This window comes from Hakea prostrata, chromosome 4 (genome assembly GCF_041222555.1).
Source record: "Hakea prostrata isolate BN-2017 chromosome 4, UWA_Hpros_2, whole genome shotgun sequence".
NCBI classification, from domain to species: Eukaryota; Viridiplantae; Streptophyta; class Magnoliopsida; order Proteales; family Proteaceae; genus Hakea; species Hakea prostrata.
The window spans coordinates 6,859,473-6,877,977 of record NC_142603.1 but is presented as its reverse complement, the minus strand read 5'-3'; the positions used below and the strand labels follow the sequence as shown (position 1 = coordinate 6,877,977).

Below are 18,505 nucleotides of genomic sequence, written 5' to 3'. Positions count from 1 at the left end.
TTCATGTAACCAAACAGGTCCTTTAGTAATATCAAGATAAAACCATTTTTACCAAAAAATAAAAAAAAATAAATCCATCAAATGCGGTACCTTTAAAAAAAAAAATAAAAAATCTACCATTGTTTAATAAAAAAGATTCCTTTTCGATACCTTCTCTCATCATTTCATTTGACGGGGCGTAGCAGGCGAAGCTGATCGCTCAGCAACGCGTCATCACCGACATCTCTTTATCGGCGCAAAACGTGATATTGATTTCGAGTCGGTCGAGTAGGAGACAAAATCCCTCTCGTCTTTGACCAAACCATCTCAGTCACTCTCACTTCCTATTGGTTTACATCATGATCTCTTTGACTAACCAATCTTTTTTTATTTCTAATTTCTGAATCCCACTCTCAATTCTTGAATCCCAAATACTACTTTATAGTTGTGTGTTTTACGAGAAGAGAAAGAGAAAAGAAACAAAAAGGCGATACTGATCTGATCTGATCTGATCTGATCGATCGATTACTTAACTTCTATGGAGAAATCTTCAAGAACAAAGGCAAAATTCTTCTCTTTCATAGCAGCAGGAGCCACACCCATCAGCCCTGTTCCTGAAAAGAGGCCCGATAACCGCAACAAGTTCACCCGTAAAGCCTTTTCGGGTCCCATCTTCTCCATTGTTCCAGCAGAAGCTCGTAGGAAATCAAGAAATGGTAGCTTCGATGCTGCAGAACCCACATCTCCTAAGGTGTCTTGCATGGGTCAAGTCAAACACAAGCACAACAAACTCCAGAACAAGAATCAAAACCAGAGCCAGAGCCAGAGCCAGAGCCAGAACCAGAACAACTTTATTGTGAGATCAAGAACTGTGTCTTTGCCTCCGGATTTCCATGAGCTTGAGTCATCATCCTCCAGAGAAGCAAAAAAGAAACCCACTTCGGCGATTAGTAGAATTTTCCGGGTTAGGAGATCTAATCATAATTCTGATGGTATATCTGGTGATTGTGATCGAAGAGCAACACTTCAGGTTCAGGGCAAGGAGCAGCAGCAGCAGCAGCAGCAGCCTTCTTTGGGTCAGATGAAGAGGTTCGCTAGTGGTCGTGATTCTCTGGCAAATTTTGATTGGACGGCGTAGCTGCCGGAGGCTTCAGATTTCCGGCAATCCAATGAGAAAGATAAGTGATGATGATGAAGATGGCATAAATTCATAATGGTGGTTGGTGGAGGAGTGACTTTTGGAGCCTAGTGAGGAAAGAGAAGAATTGAAGAACCATGGCTCCACTTTGCCCTCTTTGTTGACTCTCAAACATGATGTGATCGACCAAAGTGATGAGTATTTAGCACAAAAGATAAGAGGGTCTTTAGATTTTTCAAAATTTTTTTGGGTCTTATATATCTCTTTTCTTGCTTATACTTCTTTCTTTTTTTCAGTCTCTCTCCCCCACCATTTATATGTTACCAGTGTTAATAGATACTGTAAAATTGGAGAGCAAATAGAGAAAAGCTTTTCTATTGATGTTCATTGTCACACTTATCTCTTTTCTATGATGGGTTAATAGTGTTTTGGTTCTCAAAGGAAGGGTTTCATAATCCATTTGGACAGATAATTAAGAGTTGCAAATGATTCTAGTTGCAGCTATCACTTCTAGTAGTTCAGCTTGATTGCTTTATTTTTGGGCCTTGTCTTCCTATGGTTTTTCTTTTGCGATACTAATGAATTTCAATTAATCATTGTCCTATAGAATAGACTCAATTGAAAATTATCAAGGTTTTAGTGCACGGTACTGGATTGGATGTCGGCAAGTTTGAGCATAAATCAAGGTAATACATTCAAGCGAATTTTGACCAAAATATGGCGAAAGTCGCCCAATTCAACATTCAGCAATACGAAACTGGCTTTGAAAACAAAATTTCTAAAATTCAATGAAATATTAACAATTTTCTAGCAAAGCAACGAAACAGTGGTGAATATCGCCAGATATTCTTCCTTTTGCAACCCTGCGAAAAACGGATCAATCGTAAATGACAGGTTTACACCTGATTTTTCTTATAATACATAGTTATTTTTTGGGATGGTACACTTATATTTGACTTAGTAGTGTATTGTTCAGGGTATCAAAATTAGTCACTTTTAATATCGATCAATATTAATAGTATAGACTACTGGATCTTGATACCCAAATACAAGAACTAAACACTATCTGTTATTGATTTTTTCTGTTTGTGAAGATGAGTGTGGCAAGTGGAAACCAAGGAGTGGAATTAGGTAATATATATGATCTATTCAAACGCAGAAGAAGAAGAAGTAGAAAGGAGAAAACAAAGCTTCCATATATGATGGTTTTGGCTCTCAAGAAAGAGTTTCATCTTTAATAATCCATTTGGGCAGATCATTGGAGTCCTAATGATTCTAATTATAGCTATCACTCCAAAGTGTTCAGCTTGATTGCTTTTATTTTATTTTCCTTTGCGTGTCTTCCAATCTTTTTTATTTACTTATGGTATTACTTATGAATTTGAATTGAAACTTTAATTAATCCTTGTCCCATAGGATAAACGTAATTAAGGTTTTAGAGTGCACGGTATTGGATCGGATGTTGATAGTCTTGAAAATGATACGGCACCTATTTGTCTTTTCATCTTATTTAATTTTTTAAATTTTTATAAATTAGAAACTATGATGTATTCCATTACTCAAAAAAGAAGAAGGTTGAAACTGCCTAGCAATTCAAATAGCAGATTATACACAAACACAAGTGGTGACACCACCAAGCGCGTGAAAGTCTAAAGTATGAACAACTTGCAACAAGGAAATCAACCATACAATTATCAGTCCTGTAGCAATGGTGGAACCGCAAAGAAGAAAAATTTAAACAAAGAGAGAGCAAATGGTAATTAATATGTGATGTAGCCCAATCCATTGTAGCCTCTAAGCCATTTAGCGGGGCTATAACCGATAAACAATTTGAGTAAATAGTTATCCTCTGCAAGTTTAATGCTTTAGCAGTGAAGATTCTGTCTCGACATGCCTTTGCCTTTGCCTCCATAGCCGTTGTTGAGAAAGAATAACCATATTTGCACTTGGCTGCCACAATATTTCCTTTAGGTTCCCAAATGAAAACTACACGACCCCCCATCCGCCGTCAACGCTTTCCACGCACCATCCGTATAAATCGAAAAATGCTCCAGTTGATTTGGGACAACTGGTAAAAGTAACAAATAATAAGCTTTCTGAAATAAGTTTTTAATGGGCCGAGTCTAACAAGCCCAGAATGCCTCTACTGGGCATAAACAGAAGACTGGCCCAGTTTGTAGTTAACAAGCTCAGTCCAGCCCAGCCCATAGAGGATAACCTTCTTCAGGCCTTACATTACATTCTTGGTGTTCTTACAGCCTGTTTGGTTATTTGAATATTCATGAATGGGAGATTTATAAATATTTGGTTGTAAAATATTCTCAAATTTATGAAATTCAAGGATTTAACTTTTTGGCCTAAAAACGTGTAAGCCATTCTAGGGTGTTGGGTTAAATCTATGGATTCCACCCTGAGTATAAAATGGATGAAATTTGTGGATTCACGTGGAGTAACCTGACGGAACTCTACAAACTTCGATAGATTTGAAGCTAACAAAAAAGAGAATTTTTTGAACCATGAATCTATAGATTTGAAATCTCATTTTCAAATACCTAGATTCATCTAACTAAATAAGCTCCTTAATGAACTTTGGGTCATTTGCAAAGAATGATGTGGGTTTGGCGTTTGAATTGTTCATATTCAAGGTTGAAGAGACAATATACTTTCTTTTGAGATAATTGAGGAGATGAAATAATTAAGCTTCAACATTTATTCTCTTCAAATAATTGAAGAAATGAAATAATTGAGCTTCAACGTTTATTCTCTTCAAATAATTGAGGAGATGAACGAGCCGCCCTGTTCTCTATACTCCTACCTGGTACGGGAATATCCATTAGTTTGTAGACCATGAAGCTCAGAAAGCTCAGAATAATCAAGGCCAGAAAGGAAATGAAATTAAAATCAGTTTAAATAGTTAAAAGATGTACTAATGCAGGTCCACTAATTAATAATTGGTGCTAACCAAAGTCCTCCTTGTTTAAATTGTTGACCAGCTCCAGTGGTGATCAAACTTATGACTATAATTAAATTAATGGTTATCTGTTGTATTTCCACTTCCATTCTGTTGCTTTGATGACATTGCATTTCGGTCTAAGTGTACTTAGCTTGGTTGTTTTGGAAAATCACAAGGAGCCAAATGCAAGATTGAGTTTCGAATTGACTCATATCCACAAGCAAGCGCCTCCACTAATCCTACTCTAAAAGCAATAATTTATCCTTCTTCTGCAGAATTATGACAAATTCTTTCTTATTGTGAGCGTGTTTTATATGTGTTCTTCTTTGAATTCATGACTTTATTGCTCTGGCTTTTAATTTTGATCCTTCAGTCTTTTTCCTTTTTCTTGTTAATGGAATTAAAACGATCAAAGAGAGAGACTTAAGAACATACGCTATACACCGCCTTACAGGATGAATGACAAATTGAACAGCTACACAAGAGAATCTAAGGTCTACAAAGTCCAAATAGAATGAAAACAAGCTCTTCTACTGGTTGAACCATACCAACAAGAAGAGTGGAAAACGCCTCAATGCTCCTCAGGAATACTCTTCAAAGCAGGTCTCCATGGATTCCAATTCCATTTCCATTTCCCATGTTCTGCTACTCTTCTAAGATTATGTTTCCTCCTCATAACCTCCAACCTTTGCTCTAAACTTGATGAAGCAGAAAATGCTTGGTGGGTATTGTTCTTGCCACTCCCCATCATTGCCAACATCTGCTTCACTTCTTGCTTCCTTACCACAATCTTCAACTTTATCATCTCGCCTTCGTTGCAGCACGAAGCAACCATGCCACCACGTACTTGAGCAGCCTGTGCAATCGACACCAATGGATTGCATTTCATTGTCTTTTGTTTTCTAACTCTCTCAGATTATAGAGGTCCTTCAATTCTTTTGAAGAAGCTCTAGCTTTATTTTTTGTTGAGCTTTGGTCTTTTGCAAGGAATGATGTGGGTTTGTGCTCTTGAATTGAACCTTCAACATTCATTTGAACAGCGAAAATATACATGATATGATTGAGTCTGGCTTAAACCTTCAACATTCATTTGAAATAATTTAAAATATTTAAGTAATTGTACTCAAAACATTCTTTTGAAATAATTGAACTAGTCAACCTACTTCTTACTAAATAGCCTTTCAAGAGATGAACTACCTTGCTTTTTCTTTCTTTTCTTCTTAATGTATAGCATTTCTAATGCTCCTACTTACTATGGGAATATCCAATAGTTTGTTTCACATGAAGCTCAAAGAATCTAGGGCACAAAGGAAATGAAGTCAAAATCAGTTTAAAAAGTTCAAAAAATGTGCTAATGCAGATCCACTAAGTATTAATTGGGTCTAATCAAAGTCGTCCTAGTTTAATATTATTGAGCATATTTTTGGGAAGGTTATTGTTGCTTCTGAATCTAACATGACATCTATCGAGTCGTTAATCAGCATGTAAAACAAAAAAGAATGTGTGCAGACCAACAAAGTTGGTTAGAAAGTCGCCTCTGATGACCAAGTAAGTGCTCACACAACACCAAGAAGACTCTGATTAGTTTAGAGTTTTAGAACGAATCTTAATTACATAAAATTGAAAGGAATTACCTTAATTTTATAAGATCAAGGGTTTGTATAATCTAATTTGATTAATAGTGATTGTTAGATGGTGGCGACCTACTCCATACTGGATTGTTTGATCTAAGTTAGTAGTTTCCTACTCATACTCCAAGTTTAAGTCCAACTTGTACGCAATAAGTCCCATCTCAAACTCCACAATTCTTTCCGTATAGAAAACCATTTTCCTAAAATTCTAGGTATTATCAATATCGTCCAATGAGATTGGTCCAAGCACAGATCTAGTTTGATGTCCTAAACTTAGAGGTCGACCCCTCGGTTCACCAATTAGGAATCCGATGGTTTTGTAGGAACCAACCCAGCTGAGCTTGGTGGTGCAAGCTGCTGGTAGAATTGCTGTAGTGTTGTCATATCACTGTGCAACCTACAATCTAGATCGAAACTTGTGGTCAAGACAAAATCTCAACCATATTCTTAGTGTAAATGAATTTCTTTGGGTAAAGTTTAACTGCTGAAACAAGTAATCAAGATTTTCGTCTTGACCACAAGTTTCAATGTTGACCGTAGGTTGCATGGCGCAACACCAAGCATAGACCAGCCGGGTGTAACAATTGACAAAATTATAATATAACGTGGTTTTGTTCAATGTCTTCATAATTGTCTTCCTCCACCCAATGCTTTAGACTTTAAATTAAGTTTTAGATGGAACCCTCTAACCAGAAATCCTGACCTTCTCATGCAATCTACCCCTACTCAATGTTAATTTATTTGAAGCTTTGGCTTCCAATTTTGATCTTTAAATCTTTCTTTCTGGATAATGGAATTAAAATGATCAGAGAGAGTTAAGAGAATACTGTGTATACTACATTAGAGCATCAACAACAAATTGAACAGCTAAACAATAAAGAATTTAAGCTCTACAAAGTCCAAAAAGAATAAAAACCAGCTCTTCTGTTTGAACTATACAACACAAAATTACTCAGGAATACTCTTCAGCACAGGTCTCCATTGATTCCATTTGCCCTTCAAATGTTCTACTTTCTTAAGATGATGTTTCCTCCTCAGAACCACCAACCTCTGTTCTAAACCCAATGAAGCAGAAGATGCATGGTGGGTGTTGTTCTTGTCACTCCCCATCCTTGCCAACATCTGCTTCACTTCTTGCTTTCTCACCACAATCTTCAACTTCACTGTGCCACCTTCGTTGCAACGCGAAACAACGCTGCCACCATGAACTTGAGCAGCTTGAGCAATTGACTCCATGAGCTTCATTTTCTTTTGTTCTCTATCTCTCTTATGGAAGCCCTTCTTCTGAATGACCTTTTGATTGAATTTTTCTTGAGCAATAGAGAGTTAGAGACTCTTATATAGCATTGGCCATACCAGTTCATGCACCATGGTATTCAAGAACTAGGGGCGCAATTAACAACATTGGTTTTTTAGAAAAACAGTTTTCATTTATTTATTCCAGGAAGAGAAGAACAGTACTTGGAACTCTTCTGGTATATGACCAAAAATGCCCACAATAGCAACCCTATCTCAGTTGATATATGAAGCATTAAGGAGAGTCAACAATGTAGTTTTTGGTCATTACATCATGCTAATGGAGTGTACTTATGAGAAATCATTTGATTAACTAGATTAATCCAGTTTTAATAGTTGCATCTTCTCACATGGGTGGCCTATATCTGCGCTGAGAATGAAATAAGATTAAATTCACGATTGCTTTAGAACTTAGAACTAATTAATATATTAAATTTGGCATTCGTTGGATCTGGCATGGAAATGAGTTCCCTATGATTGTTCCGGTTGCCATTCTTAATTATATTATTTCTTAATTTCTTGTTAAGCTTACTATATATGGTGAATTATTACTTTAATTGGCTCCCTTAAAATTTTCCTGGTGTAACGACTACTATGCCTTTCCAGGAAAAAAAAGAGAAAACGAAATACCAATCTACCATGTTTTTTTTAATAATAAATCATAATACAAATGCATAGGAAAAAAATCGTTTGCTGTACAGCATACCACCATAACATAACGCGTGAAAACCCAATTGATACACTCCTCAACTCTCATAAATGTTTTCTTTCTCGTATAAAATTCCATTATTTTTTCATGTCATTTTCCCCCTTATCTTTAGACATATAGAATGCATGTAGATGTATATAAAACATTAAGATAAAATCGTCATATGAGACTTCTCTCCTATTGGCTTCCATTTCCATGTTTGAATTCATTGAATGTTGTATCTCTATATCTCCCAAACATTAAGGGTCAACGCTTACCAAAAAAAACAAAAGAAAGGGTCAACTCAAAGCAATTGAAATGTTTTTGATTTTTTCTTGATGCTTCATCTATCCCGAACCAAGATTCTAAGTGGTTTTTCTTTTTTAAATGTAATTAACTATGTCATTTAATTTTTTTCGCAAGGTTTATGGAATGTTCAAATAGAGTTGTCCAAAAATGATTTTTGGCGTATCATTAATACGATATTATCATATTAGTTAATTGTCATCACTTTAGATTCCTTTTGTTATCATTTTTTCATTCTTCTCTTTTTAAAGTTTGTTTTATATCTATGAAGTGCACATTTGGGGTGTTTTCCATCTAGTATGAAATTTATTTTTATAAAAAACAAAAAATTCATAATTTGTATATAAATAAAATTTTAGTCTATCATGAATTTAAGGCAAAAATTAATTCTTATTATTTTTTGAGTAGTTTTAATGAAGCATATGCTTATATAACCTTGAAAACAAGAGTAAGACACTCAACATCATTTACTTTAAGATATTAAGAAATCATATCCCCCTCATTCTTTTTCTTTCCCAAGACATCTCAACTAAGCTTTGTTTTTCATTTAGAAAGAAAAAGGAAAAAATTTTAGAGCACTTAAAACATTAAAATTATGTCAAATTGGCAACGACTTATCAAAATATTTTTAAAATTTGCAGATTTGAAATCTCTAGATTCACAAATATAAGATTTATACCTATTTGGTTGTGTGTGTGAATCCTTGGATTCATGACATCTAGGGATTCACCTTTTTTACATTCAAAACGTGAACTATGAATCTATAGATCTATGACTATGATGTGAAAACTAAAGATTTTACCCTTACTATAAAAACACTAAACATTTGAATTATGACTTCATAGATATTTTTTCAGGATGAATCTATAGATTTCATTGCAAAAATTCAAGCTAACCAAACAGTTGATTTTATGAACCATGACTCCATAAATTTAAAATCTATAGATTTGAAATCTTAAATTTTTGGAATCTTCAAATTCAAATAACCAAACAAGCCTTTAAGTTATGCTTAGATAATTTAATAACTTTTACGTTGCTCTTTATCTCTTGGGTGTTGTCTCTTGTAAAATAAAATCTTAAATTTCATCGACCTCCTATCTCCATGAATTCTTTTAGTTTCATTCATTTGTTATATATAATAAGATATACGATAGTACAACTAAGGACATATTCATAATTTTCTTGCACCAATTAACGTTTCTAGGAAAAGGGGACAACTGGTAGGTCGACACAATTTTGGGGTGTCTATATTTTTCATCAATTATTATAGAGTGTCCTGAAAAGAAAATTTTTTTTGGTTGCCAACTCCGGTTTGTAAACCGGTGTTCAACCCGCGTCGCACACCTGGCTGTAGTGGGTGAGTCTCCTAGTGGAGATTTTTTGCATCCATAAGGATTAAATACCGAAACCTTACTTAAGCGGACCAAGCTGCTTATCATTTGGATCAACCCCGTTGGTTAAAAAAATTTCTTTAAAAATATATTTTAAAGCTATTCACTTAACAAACAGATTTTACATTCCATGATTTGTAATAAAACAGGGTTTTTGATGGCGGAAAAAATAAAAATGAAAATTACTACCCAAAACAACCTTACAATACCCATAAGATTTTCACCATCAATAGCGAACAGGGTAATAACTTATAAGAGATAAATAAAAATTTCATGGCATATTAACAAAAAAGGAAAAGCAGAAAAGTTATTTGAGATTGAGATACATGAGAAGCTGATACAATTATTTTAGTATTCATTAAGATCCGGATTTGAGTAGAACCGGTTCAATATGTGACCCGAACTCCCTGGTATCTGAGAATCTCTCCAATAAGCTCACCTTTACCAGAGCCTACGTACCTGCCAGAGATCTTACCGTCCCTGATGAATAAAAACGTGGGGACCTCAATAACATCCATGTCCTTCAAAAACTGCATACAACTATCGTTCTCATCACCGTTCATTCTCGCGAACACCACCGTATCAGCCATCTGTCTTGATAGCTTAACCACCGTCGGATATACCTTCACACAGGGCCCACAATGTTTCAGCCCTACATCAAGCACAATCAGCTTGTGATCAACTTTATGTTCTCCCATCAAGTTCTCTACGTCTTCCCTACAATGCAACTGCACCACACCGGAATGGCTATCTCCATAGTACAAAACGTCGCCCATGAGCTGATCCGGCCCGATTCCTTCTTCTTCATGGATCTTTTCCATGCTCTTGTAGAAGCTGAAATGAGGAACTTTTTCGATCTTTTCTCTCTTGCAGAGTTGTCTGGTTTTCTCAGATTCGTCACCCATTACAAGGAGGAATTCGACATCGTTGCAGGTTTTGCTCAGTTCCACCATGAATGGGTAGATCTGGCTACTGCGAGCGCTATGGCTGGCTGCATATTCAACCACAACAAGCTTGTTTTTGGCCGTTCGAAGAGCTTCATCGAATTCATCTATGCTGTGGACCTTCTGAACTCGTTCATCATTCACCACTTTTGGTGTATCTGAAGTCGTAGTTGCCTTTACAGTTGCAGAGCGTGTTTTCAGTCTTCTTAGTGATCTGGATTTGGGGAAGAAAGGGAGAGTGGAGGAATATGGAGAGAAGGAAATTAAAGAGAGCTCTGTTTTGGGGAAGGTTGAAAGAGAAGAAGGTGTTCTAGACAAGAAATTTGCAGTAGTAGCCATGGAAGTGTAGATGTAGTACGGCTTGAGATTGAAGAAATGAAGACGTAAAGAAAGAAAGGACGATTGGATATGAATTGAATTGTGATTGGTCTTTGAATTAATTTACTGGATATTATTGGTCTATGGAAGAGGATGTCCACTCGTTTGATTGTGGTTCATATTATCCAGATTTGAAGTATCTGGGTAGATTTTTCTTTAGTTAGGATTAGGGATGAGTTTGGCTGTCAAGGAAAGAAAAGAAAATCTAAATCCAAGAAAGGCAAGGAAATAGACATGAATTCATTAGTTTTTTTTTTTTTTTTTTTTTTTGGCCCAAACAACCCGGTATGAGTTTGAGTGTGCTTTGGAGCCTGTAGAAGATCCAGATCTTTTTGAGCTTCAAAATTTCTATACAGTTTGGGCTTAGACCCATAAATAGATGTGGCTTAAGATTTTTAAGTGCATATATATATTCTCTTGATAAAATATTTAAAATAATTATTTTGAAAAGAATACAGTAAAAAACTTAATGCTGGATGTAACTTCACATTGAGGTGAACCAAGATAAAATTAGAGTGTCTTTCTTTCTTATTTTCTATTCTATTGTATGTGATTGATGGCTCTAATCCTAACGTACTCAAGGGGGTACGAACTGGTGACTAGGGATCTTTAAGGCAAGCCTTTATTCGCATTTGCAAGGGCGTCTTGGGATGATAATAAAATCCGCATCAAATTGTTGGGAGTCCAATGAGGCATGGAGAAGCCATTATGACTGGGTGTTTCTCAGATAAAAATCCAATTGACTCCATGGTGGCAACCAATTGGCCATCAAGACCATTCTTGATCTTTAGATTAGGGAGCTATAGCATTCATTCTTATTGTAATTTTGTGCATAATTTTCTTGAGGTGAGCTCTTGTGCAGACTTCTTTGCTAGGTTTTTACAATCCCAAAACCTCAGATTATGGGCGTTGTTCTCACTTATTAGAACGGGAGAATGCCAATAGAAAGAAATCTTGTTTCTTGTTCAGTGGGTTCTAAGATGGTTTTTTTTCTCTCATAGCTTCTAACATTACACGGATTCCTCAATTCTCTCTTCAACTCTCCATTACAAATTTGTCAACTAGATGAAGACCTAGTATTATAATCAAATATCATATGAATCAGGTGATTTTAAGAGAGCGTGTCGTTTCCAATAAAGAGCCATATCGACTGTAACCAATATAATGCATACCCAGAAATATTTTAGAACCTGCACCCGATAATAAGTGCACAAGCATGACTGAAGTGAATTAGCCAAAGGCTCAACCCAAACCCAACCCTATCCCGGGTTTAAAGGCTGGTTCAATGCCTGGAGTACTTCCTTGTCTTCTTGTATTTATTAACTTCCATAAAACAAGTCTCGTGAACTAGTGGACATGTGTCGTCGGTGAGTCCCTCACTCCTCAACTACCACTCCACTTCTTTCCTTCTCTCTCTCTCTCTCTCTCACACACATTACAAAAATACAAACAATACGAAAAAGTAATAGCCATTTTGTCACTACTGTTTTGTCACAGTGTCACTGTTATCTTTTTAATCTATTTTAACTCTGGGTGTGATCTGTCATCGATATACATCTCACAACAGAATCCACAGATTCCAGAGAGGCGCCAGAACCACAAGACTTTTTCTTTATTCAGACTTGAGAGGATCACTCTCATCCTCTTTCCTCTCCTCCACTCCCCTTCTCTCTCTCTCTCTTCTGCTTCAACAACTCTAGCTTTCCAGAAGAGACATTGAAGTAAAAAAAACTTCGAAAGAATCAGAATCATAATAAGAACTCATAAAGAACTCAAGGGGTTCAAGGACATGGACCGTATGGGTATGCTTTTGTTCAGCTTCAAATTCAATGCTCAACCAAGACACGTGACCTACACAAAGTTCTCATTTTTCTTGAAAAAAATCTATGCTTTTCACATTATGAGCGGCGGTGGTTGAGCTTTCGATAACTTTCTGTGAATACTCTGCCTTGTTCTCTCAGATCAAGGCCTCAATTCATAAATAAGAAAACTTTGGATACATGAATCAAACATTGCCATAATTCTTCTTCTCTTAGTCAATTAATTATGGGCCGCAGCAGCCTTTTTCCGAGAGAATTGGGAGTGTTTTAAGAGTTGCAGAAACTGGAAAATCGAGGAACAGAGCATGTAACAGAAAGAGAACCTCTTTCAGTCTCTTTCCCTTTCTGGGTAGAACGCCTAATTTCCTCATAGCAAGTAATTAAACATCACAGCTGCACAGCCATTACCGGGAATAGAATTTTATAGAATTTGACATAAAAAAAGATTCCAGAAATTGAAAAAACTGCCCATCTGCTTCTAAAGTTCCTCAACTTCCACCACATCCATAACCAGTACAAACCAAGAATAAATCCAACCACAAAATTAACCCAAAGAAAGTAAAGAAAAAGAAAGCTACATTCGGATAATAATTAAATAAATTAAAATAAGAACAGAAGAGTGAGCAAAAGACACAGAGATGGTATGGTACCTCCATCCGTGCTGATTCCCCATTTTCGCTAGCAAGATTCGAAATTTCTTGGTTAATTTATAAGAAAAACAAACCTACTGTGGCTTCCTGCAGACGATCAAATGCATCGGAGTGAAAATCCCAGTCTCACCACCTCTGGTAAGGTAATCGGCAGTTTCGAAAAGCATCTCATGGACGTCGACGACTCCTTTGGGAGCAATCCCAACCCAAGAGAGCACCGTGATCATGACGTGGTTCCTCCAGTAAGCGAACCTGCCCATCTTCAACCTCTGCCACCAGGGTTTCGATGGTGGCTTCGCCAGATCCTTCTCTCTCAACACCTCGAAGCCAACCTTCTTCGCAATTTCTGAAATCTCATCGTACCTCCTCAAACCAGGAAGCGCATCACCTCTCTCAATCCCCTGAATGATCTCAACGTGTTCTGGGTTTTCCCCATTATACTTGTCAGTGGTGACCCATTCGTAAGAAACGTACATTGATCCAGGCTTCAACACCCTGTAGATCTCAGAATACACCTCCTCCAACTTTGGGGCATGGCAGGTTGCTTCGATCGAGTAAACCCCATCGAAGCTGTTATCAGGGAAAGGCATCTCCAAGAAATTTCCACAGACGACCTCGCAAAGCGAATCGAGACCGGCCTTCTTGTTGTGGATCCTGGCGCGTTTCACCTGGTACTCGTTAATGGTAATACCCACCACATTGGCACCAGAATGGGCGGCGATGGCTCTCATAGGACCACCGACGCCGCAACCTGCATCGAGAATACGATCTCCTGGCTTAACCTCGAGAAGATCCACGGCCATCTCTTCGTGGAGGCGAGTTGCATCTTTGTGAGACTTGCCGGGGACGGAGGGGGAGAAATGGAAGGATTGTCCCCAACCCCACTCGTAGATGTCGGTCACAAGGTTGTAGAATGTGTCGACGAAAGCTGGCACCTTCTCTGCTGTTTCGATCTCCTTGGGTCGGCGGAAGAAGGTCCAGTACTGCTTGTACTTGTCCAGAACATTCTCCCTGGAGATTGAACCACCGGATAGATCCACGGCACGCTTTCCCTTCTGCTCCGCCGATCCCAGAACGTATACGAACCAGTAGAGTCCACCGGCGACAAGACCCGCCGTACAGAACAGTGTCAAAGAATCCATCCTTGATCGACTTGATCGAGGAGGAAGATGAGAAGAGAAGAAGAAGAAGCAGCAGCAGAAGCGAGAGAGAAGTACGAGTGGGAGAGGAAAGCGTGTTAAATAAAGGAAAAAAAGGGAGATAGGATTTGTAGGAAATGGTAATTAGTATAGTAACTAAGGTTAGTGAAGATATCAGGGTTTGGTTATTTAATGTGAGAAAGGTCAGATTTCTGAAAAACCTAGTGGTACAGTTAATACTTTCTCACCCCAATATATATAAAAACGAAAGTTCCGAAAAAATGGAATAAGATACACACTAACGGCGTAGGAATCGGAACTCAACTCTGTAAAATGCAAAATTGGGATTATTGCTAATGAGGGTTTGACTCGCCGATCCCACCGGTAAAGTAACAGATGGCGTTCAAAGCGGATCTGGTGGCTCGTTTTTCTCCGGCTCTTGAGCTGTTAATTTAATTATTTAATTAATATGATAATCGAAACCGAAGTCATGTGACTCATGTCGTTTTTAATGGATGGAATAGATCCGAGATCCGAGGCTCAAAGGTAACAAACCGAGAAGTACATGCACAAAGCATCAGCTATCCAGCCCTAATGCTCACGTTTATCTTAATAATGACACCATAATTATGCTTAATTAGTGTAAATAAAGTAACGGTTTGAAGCATAACCCGGCAACTTATGTGGCCTACCGTTAACTCTAGATAATTATTATTTTCTTTTTTCAAAACTTTTTAGGAAAAAAATATATTAAAAAATAAAAGAAGGCAAATATGAAATACGTGCTCTCCTCTCGCTTTCTTATCACATTTTAAGGATGGGACCCCCTCCTCTGAATACTGACAAAACAAAATTAAAAGATGAAACCTTAAAGAATCTTATGTGAGCCTCCAACCCTCTGTAGAATCCATAACACTTCGGCTATGCCCTTGGGAGATCTTACCCTTGATTACATGGGAGTTTTTTTTTCTTTCTTCTTTTTCAGAATAATTTTGTAAAGGACGGAAATGAATTAATAATTAAATGGGCATGGGCCCACTACAACGTTGGGTTTGAGGGTTTGATTAGGCTATTTAAAATTTTGACCAATTTTGAGTCATTTTAATTGGGCCCAGATCCGGCTAGATCTTACTTAAAGAGAAAGAAAAATCCAAACCTTAACCCTCCTTAATGACTAGACCAGCTAGCCTTAGTCGCCCTTAAGTACAAAGTTTTGGGTCATTTTATTGGGCCCAAACCCGACTCGCTCTTAACTAAGAGGGAGAAAAATCCAATTCTTACCCCTCCTTAAAGGCTAGACCAAGCAACCCTTAGTTGCCCTTAAGTACAAAGACAAAGAAGATAGGAATAATCTAAGAAAATCAAAGAATACAAGACATGAGAGCCCATTTCTTTAGAAATGAAGTAGAAAAATAAAGTTCAGACTTCAGATCACTTCCTTATCGGTAATATAGGACCCAATAAGTATCGGGGCCATGTATAAGTACTATGTCCTCGACAAAAAAGTGATATCGACTTAGAAAAATAATTTATATTTATGTTCAATTAGAAACCATCGTATTTTAATTTTTTTTATTTTCTTTTAGAAATTAAAAAAAAAATCTCTTTTAAGGATCTTTTCAATTTTTTATTTACTTTTAACCATTAATAGCAATGAAACCCTAATACTATTTAAGGTAGCTAAGGCAAACTTTCGTCCAAGGGGAACCTTAAGAGTTAAAGAGTACTTTATTTCCTAGGCGATGAAGCTAAAAGTTATGGTCGGTTCACCCTCACCCCACTAATAAAAGTAAAGATTTTTTAAGAAAAAGCTAAAAGCTGTGGTCCGAATTTTTTCTGTTAAGTTATGGGGGCTATGGGTTTAAAGTGTGTTTCAACTTTCAAAAGCATTTGAAGTGACTTTATAGGGTGGAGTTTTATCAAGTCTATTTGTGACATTTTTTTCAGGATGAAAGATTCATGTCCATTAGTCATATTCAAGCTTTAAATTAAAATTAAATAAAATAAAATATATCTTTTAATAATTGTCTCAACCTTTGGACGTAAATGAATGGTCCATTTCAAGTTCAGTAGATATTTGAGAGTATATAATATTTTTTTTAGATGAAAAATTGATATTTTTAAATTCAATTCAAATCCCTGAATGATGTGAGCGTGCATCTAAAGAAGCAACGACAAATTTATATGTAAAAACTAAAAGATTAAGGAAGTCGTGTTCAAATTTCCATCTCTCCACATCTCTTCCCCCTCCCCCCTCCTTCTCCCATATAATGACGTCCAAGAGGTCGAGCACCTAGTTTGTGCAGACTCACGAATGGTCAATTTTGATATGGTAATTATTCAATAACAAAATATATTTACATTTGAACCTCCAATGTATTAGGGGTGTCAATAAAATATTGAGCCCAAACTTGCCTTAAGTCCGGTCTAACAAAGGGCAGGATTTGGTCAGAAAATAACTAGCCTTGGTAGGGGATGAGGCATGAACCCCCTTATGCAATAACTCAAGAATTTTGTTCTATTTTTAAGGTTAAAACCAGAGCCATGTTAAGATAAAATAAGATAATTCGACCCCATTAGGGTTGTAAAGGATAAGCCTATGATTTGAAATTTAAATTCAAATTCAAATCCAATAATTCGACCCCATTAGGGTTGTAAAGGATAAGCCTATGATTTGAAATTTAAATCCAAATTCAAATCCAACATAACTAACTTTATCCTCAATCTATCATAGGTTATGATTTTAGATACTCATACGGTCGATATGTACCGAATTGGTACCTTACCAAATTAAGAGATATAAATTATAATTTTGCAATTAAAATACTTTACGTTTATCTTATCCCTAATTCCCTATTTCAGTATTTTGTTTCATCATTCACTCCTCTTCATAGATTTACTTGTTTTGTCTTTATTAATTAAATTTATTTGCTTCATCTTTTTTAATTTTATATTCTATTTATTGGTTGATCAAAATTTCATTAGGATTTTAAAGAACTAATAATAACAATGGCATAAGTTCATTCGAACAAAAATTGTACCACACTAGATACCGTGTATAAACCATTTTTTCGTACCGATTTAATACCTACACCATATCGAACCGTTTTTATAAATACCGAAACCGTACCGTACCGTTTAAATTCAGTACGGTACGATTTTGGTTTTTGGTATTCAAGGTTGGTACGGTACCAAATTACCGAAACCGTACCGATTGACATCCTTAGTACACTCTGGGATAGGATTTGAGTTTGGGGTTCTCAAATTCTAAGATAATTGATTAAAGTTTGGATTTTAGCAATTTAGGTGGCTTAGGAAAGATTAGATTTTTTTTTTTTTTGGGTAAAAGGAAAGATTAGATTTGGACTAACCTAACCTGGCCCGTTGACATCCATATTGGTTTTCATTTAACCCTAGATGTCCCATAATTTATAACAGATTTTTCGAAGCATTATTGCATTCCCTTGATTCTATGTCTCCCTCACAACGGCAAAGTAGTGAACTTGTTTAGTCTGTTTTTGTTAAACCTAAGTTTTCTCCCCCATTTGAGAATGCATTAGAAAAAAGATAGCATGGACCACATCGTGAGTTTTCCAGTTGTTCACACTAACTCTAGGTTCTCTTTATGGGTTTCAAGGAGTCCTGAAGATTCAAGTATGAGGAAAGTGGAGTACAGAAGGTGTGAACGGTGAATCCATTGCAGCTCTGAACTGTTACATCCAAGGGCAACAGAGAAGAACTTCACACAATAATGGAGCTCTGGAGATTCTTACAGAGATCCAGATCTAAAGAGACAGCAACAACACTTTGCTTCTTTTTCCTCACTTTACACGAGAAAAGAGGATTGGAGATAAGCATTCCCAATTCTTTTTGATAAAACTTTAAGTTCTTGATGAACCGACAGAACGTACCTCTCTTTTCATTTGTTTGTCGCCATTCTTTTTTTCTTCTTTAAATTAGGGTTAGAAACCTGTGAGGATATCCATGATTGGATCCCATTCTCACAATCTCACCTCGTCATCTGCATCGATTTCTTTAATTCTCTCTTTCCAAATCCCGAAACCCTAAAAACGACATTATGTAAACAGCTGGAGTGGTTCAAAATAGGGTTTGAAGTTTGAACCATCCCGAAACCAAATCCAGATCGGTTCGACCGGTTTCAACTAATACAAAACGGGCTTACGGCCCAATA

General features: G+C 36.7%; 3 protein-coding genes across 3 annotated transcripts; 1 reads left to right on the top strand and 2 right to left on the bottom strand.

Annotated features, from left to right (window-relative positions):
* Positions 1–394: 394 nt before the first annotated feature.
* LOC149017471 (uncharacterized protein At1g76070-like) lies at positions 395–1,766 on the top strand. The gene has a single exon (XM_089154175.1). It carries the CDS (start codon positions 518–520, stop codon positions 1,115–1,117), a length of 600 nt encoding a protein of 199 aa, XP_089010301.1. The 5' UTR covers positions 395–517; the 3' UTR covers positions 1,118–1,766.
* Positions 1,767–9,663: 7,897 nt separating this feature from the next.
* On the bottom strand, positions 9,664–10,742 carry CDSP32 (chloroplastic drought-induced stress protein of 32 kD). The gene has a single exon (XM_089151805.1). It carries the CDS (start codon positions 10,663–10,665, stop codon positions 9,769–9,771), a length of 897 nt encoding a protein of 298 aa, XP_089007931.1. The 5' UTR covers positions 10,666–10,742; the 3' UTR covers positions 9,664–9,768.
* Positions 10,743–12,928: 2,186 nt separating this feature from the next.
* LOC149017469 (24-methylenesterol C-methyltransferase 2-like) lies at positions 12,929–14,404 on the bottom strand. The gene has a single exon (XM_089151804.1). The coding sequence runs from the start codon at positions 14,314–14,316 to the stop codon at positions 13,249–13,251; it is 1,068 nt and encodes a 355-aa protein (XP_089007930.1). The 5' UTR covers positions 14,317–14,404; the 3' UTR covers positions 12,929–13,248.
* Between the last annotated feature and the right edge of the window lie 4,101 nt (positions 14,405–18,505).

Coding starts and splice junctions, on each gene's coding strand:
- LOC149017471 (XM_089154175.1), top strand. CDS start 518: ATGGAGAAATCTTCAAGAACAAAGGCAAAATTCTTCTCTTTCATAGCA.
- CDSP32 (XM_089151805.1), bottom strand. CDS start 10,665: ATGGCTACTACTGCAAATTTCTTGTCTAGAACACCTTCTTCTCTTTCA.
- LOC149017469 (XM_089151804.1), bottom strand. CDS start 14,316: ATGGATTCTTTGACACTGTTCTGTACGGCGGGTCTTGTCGCCGGTGGA.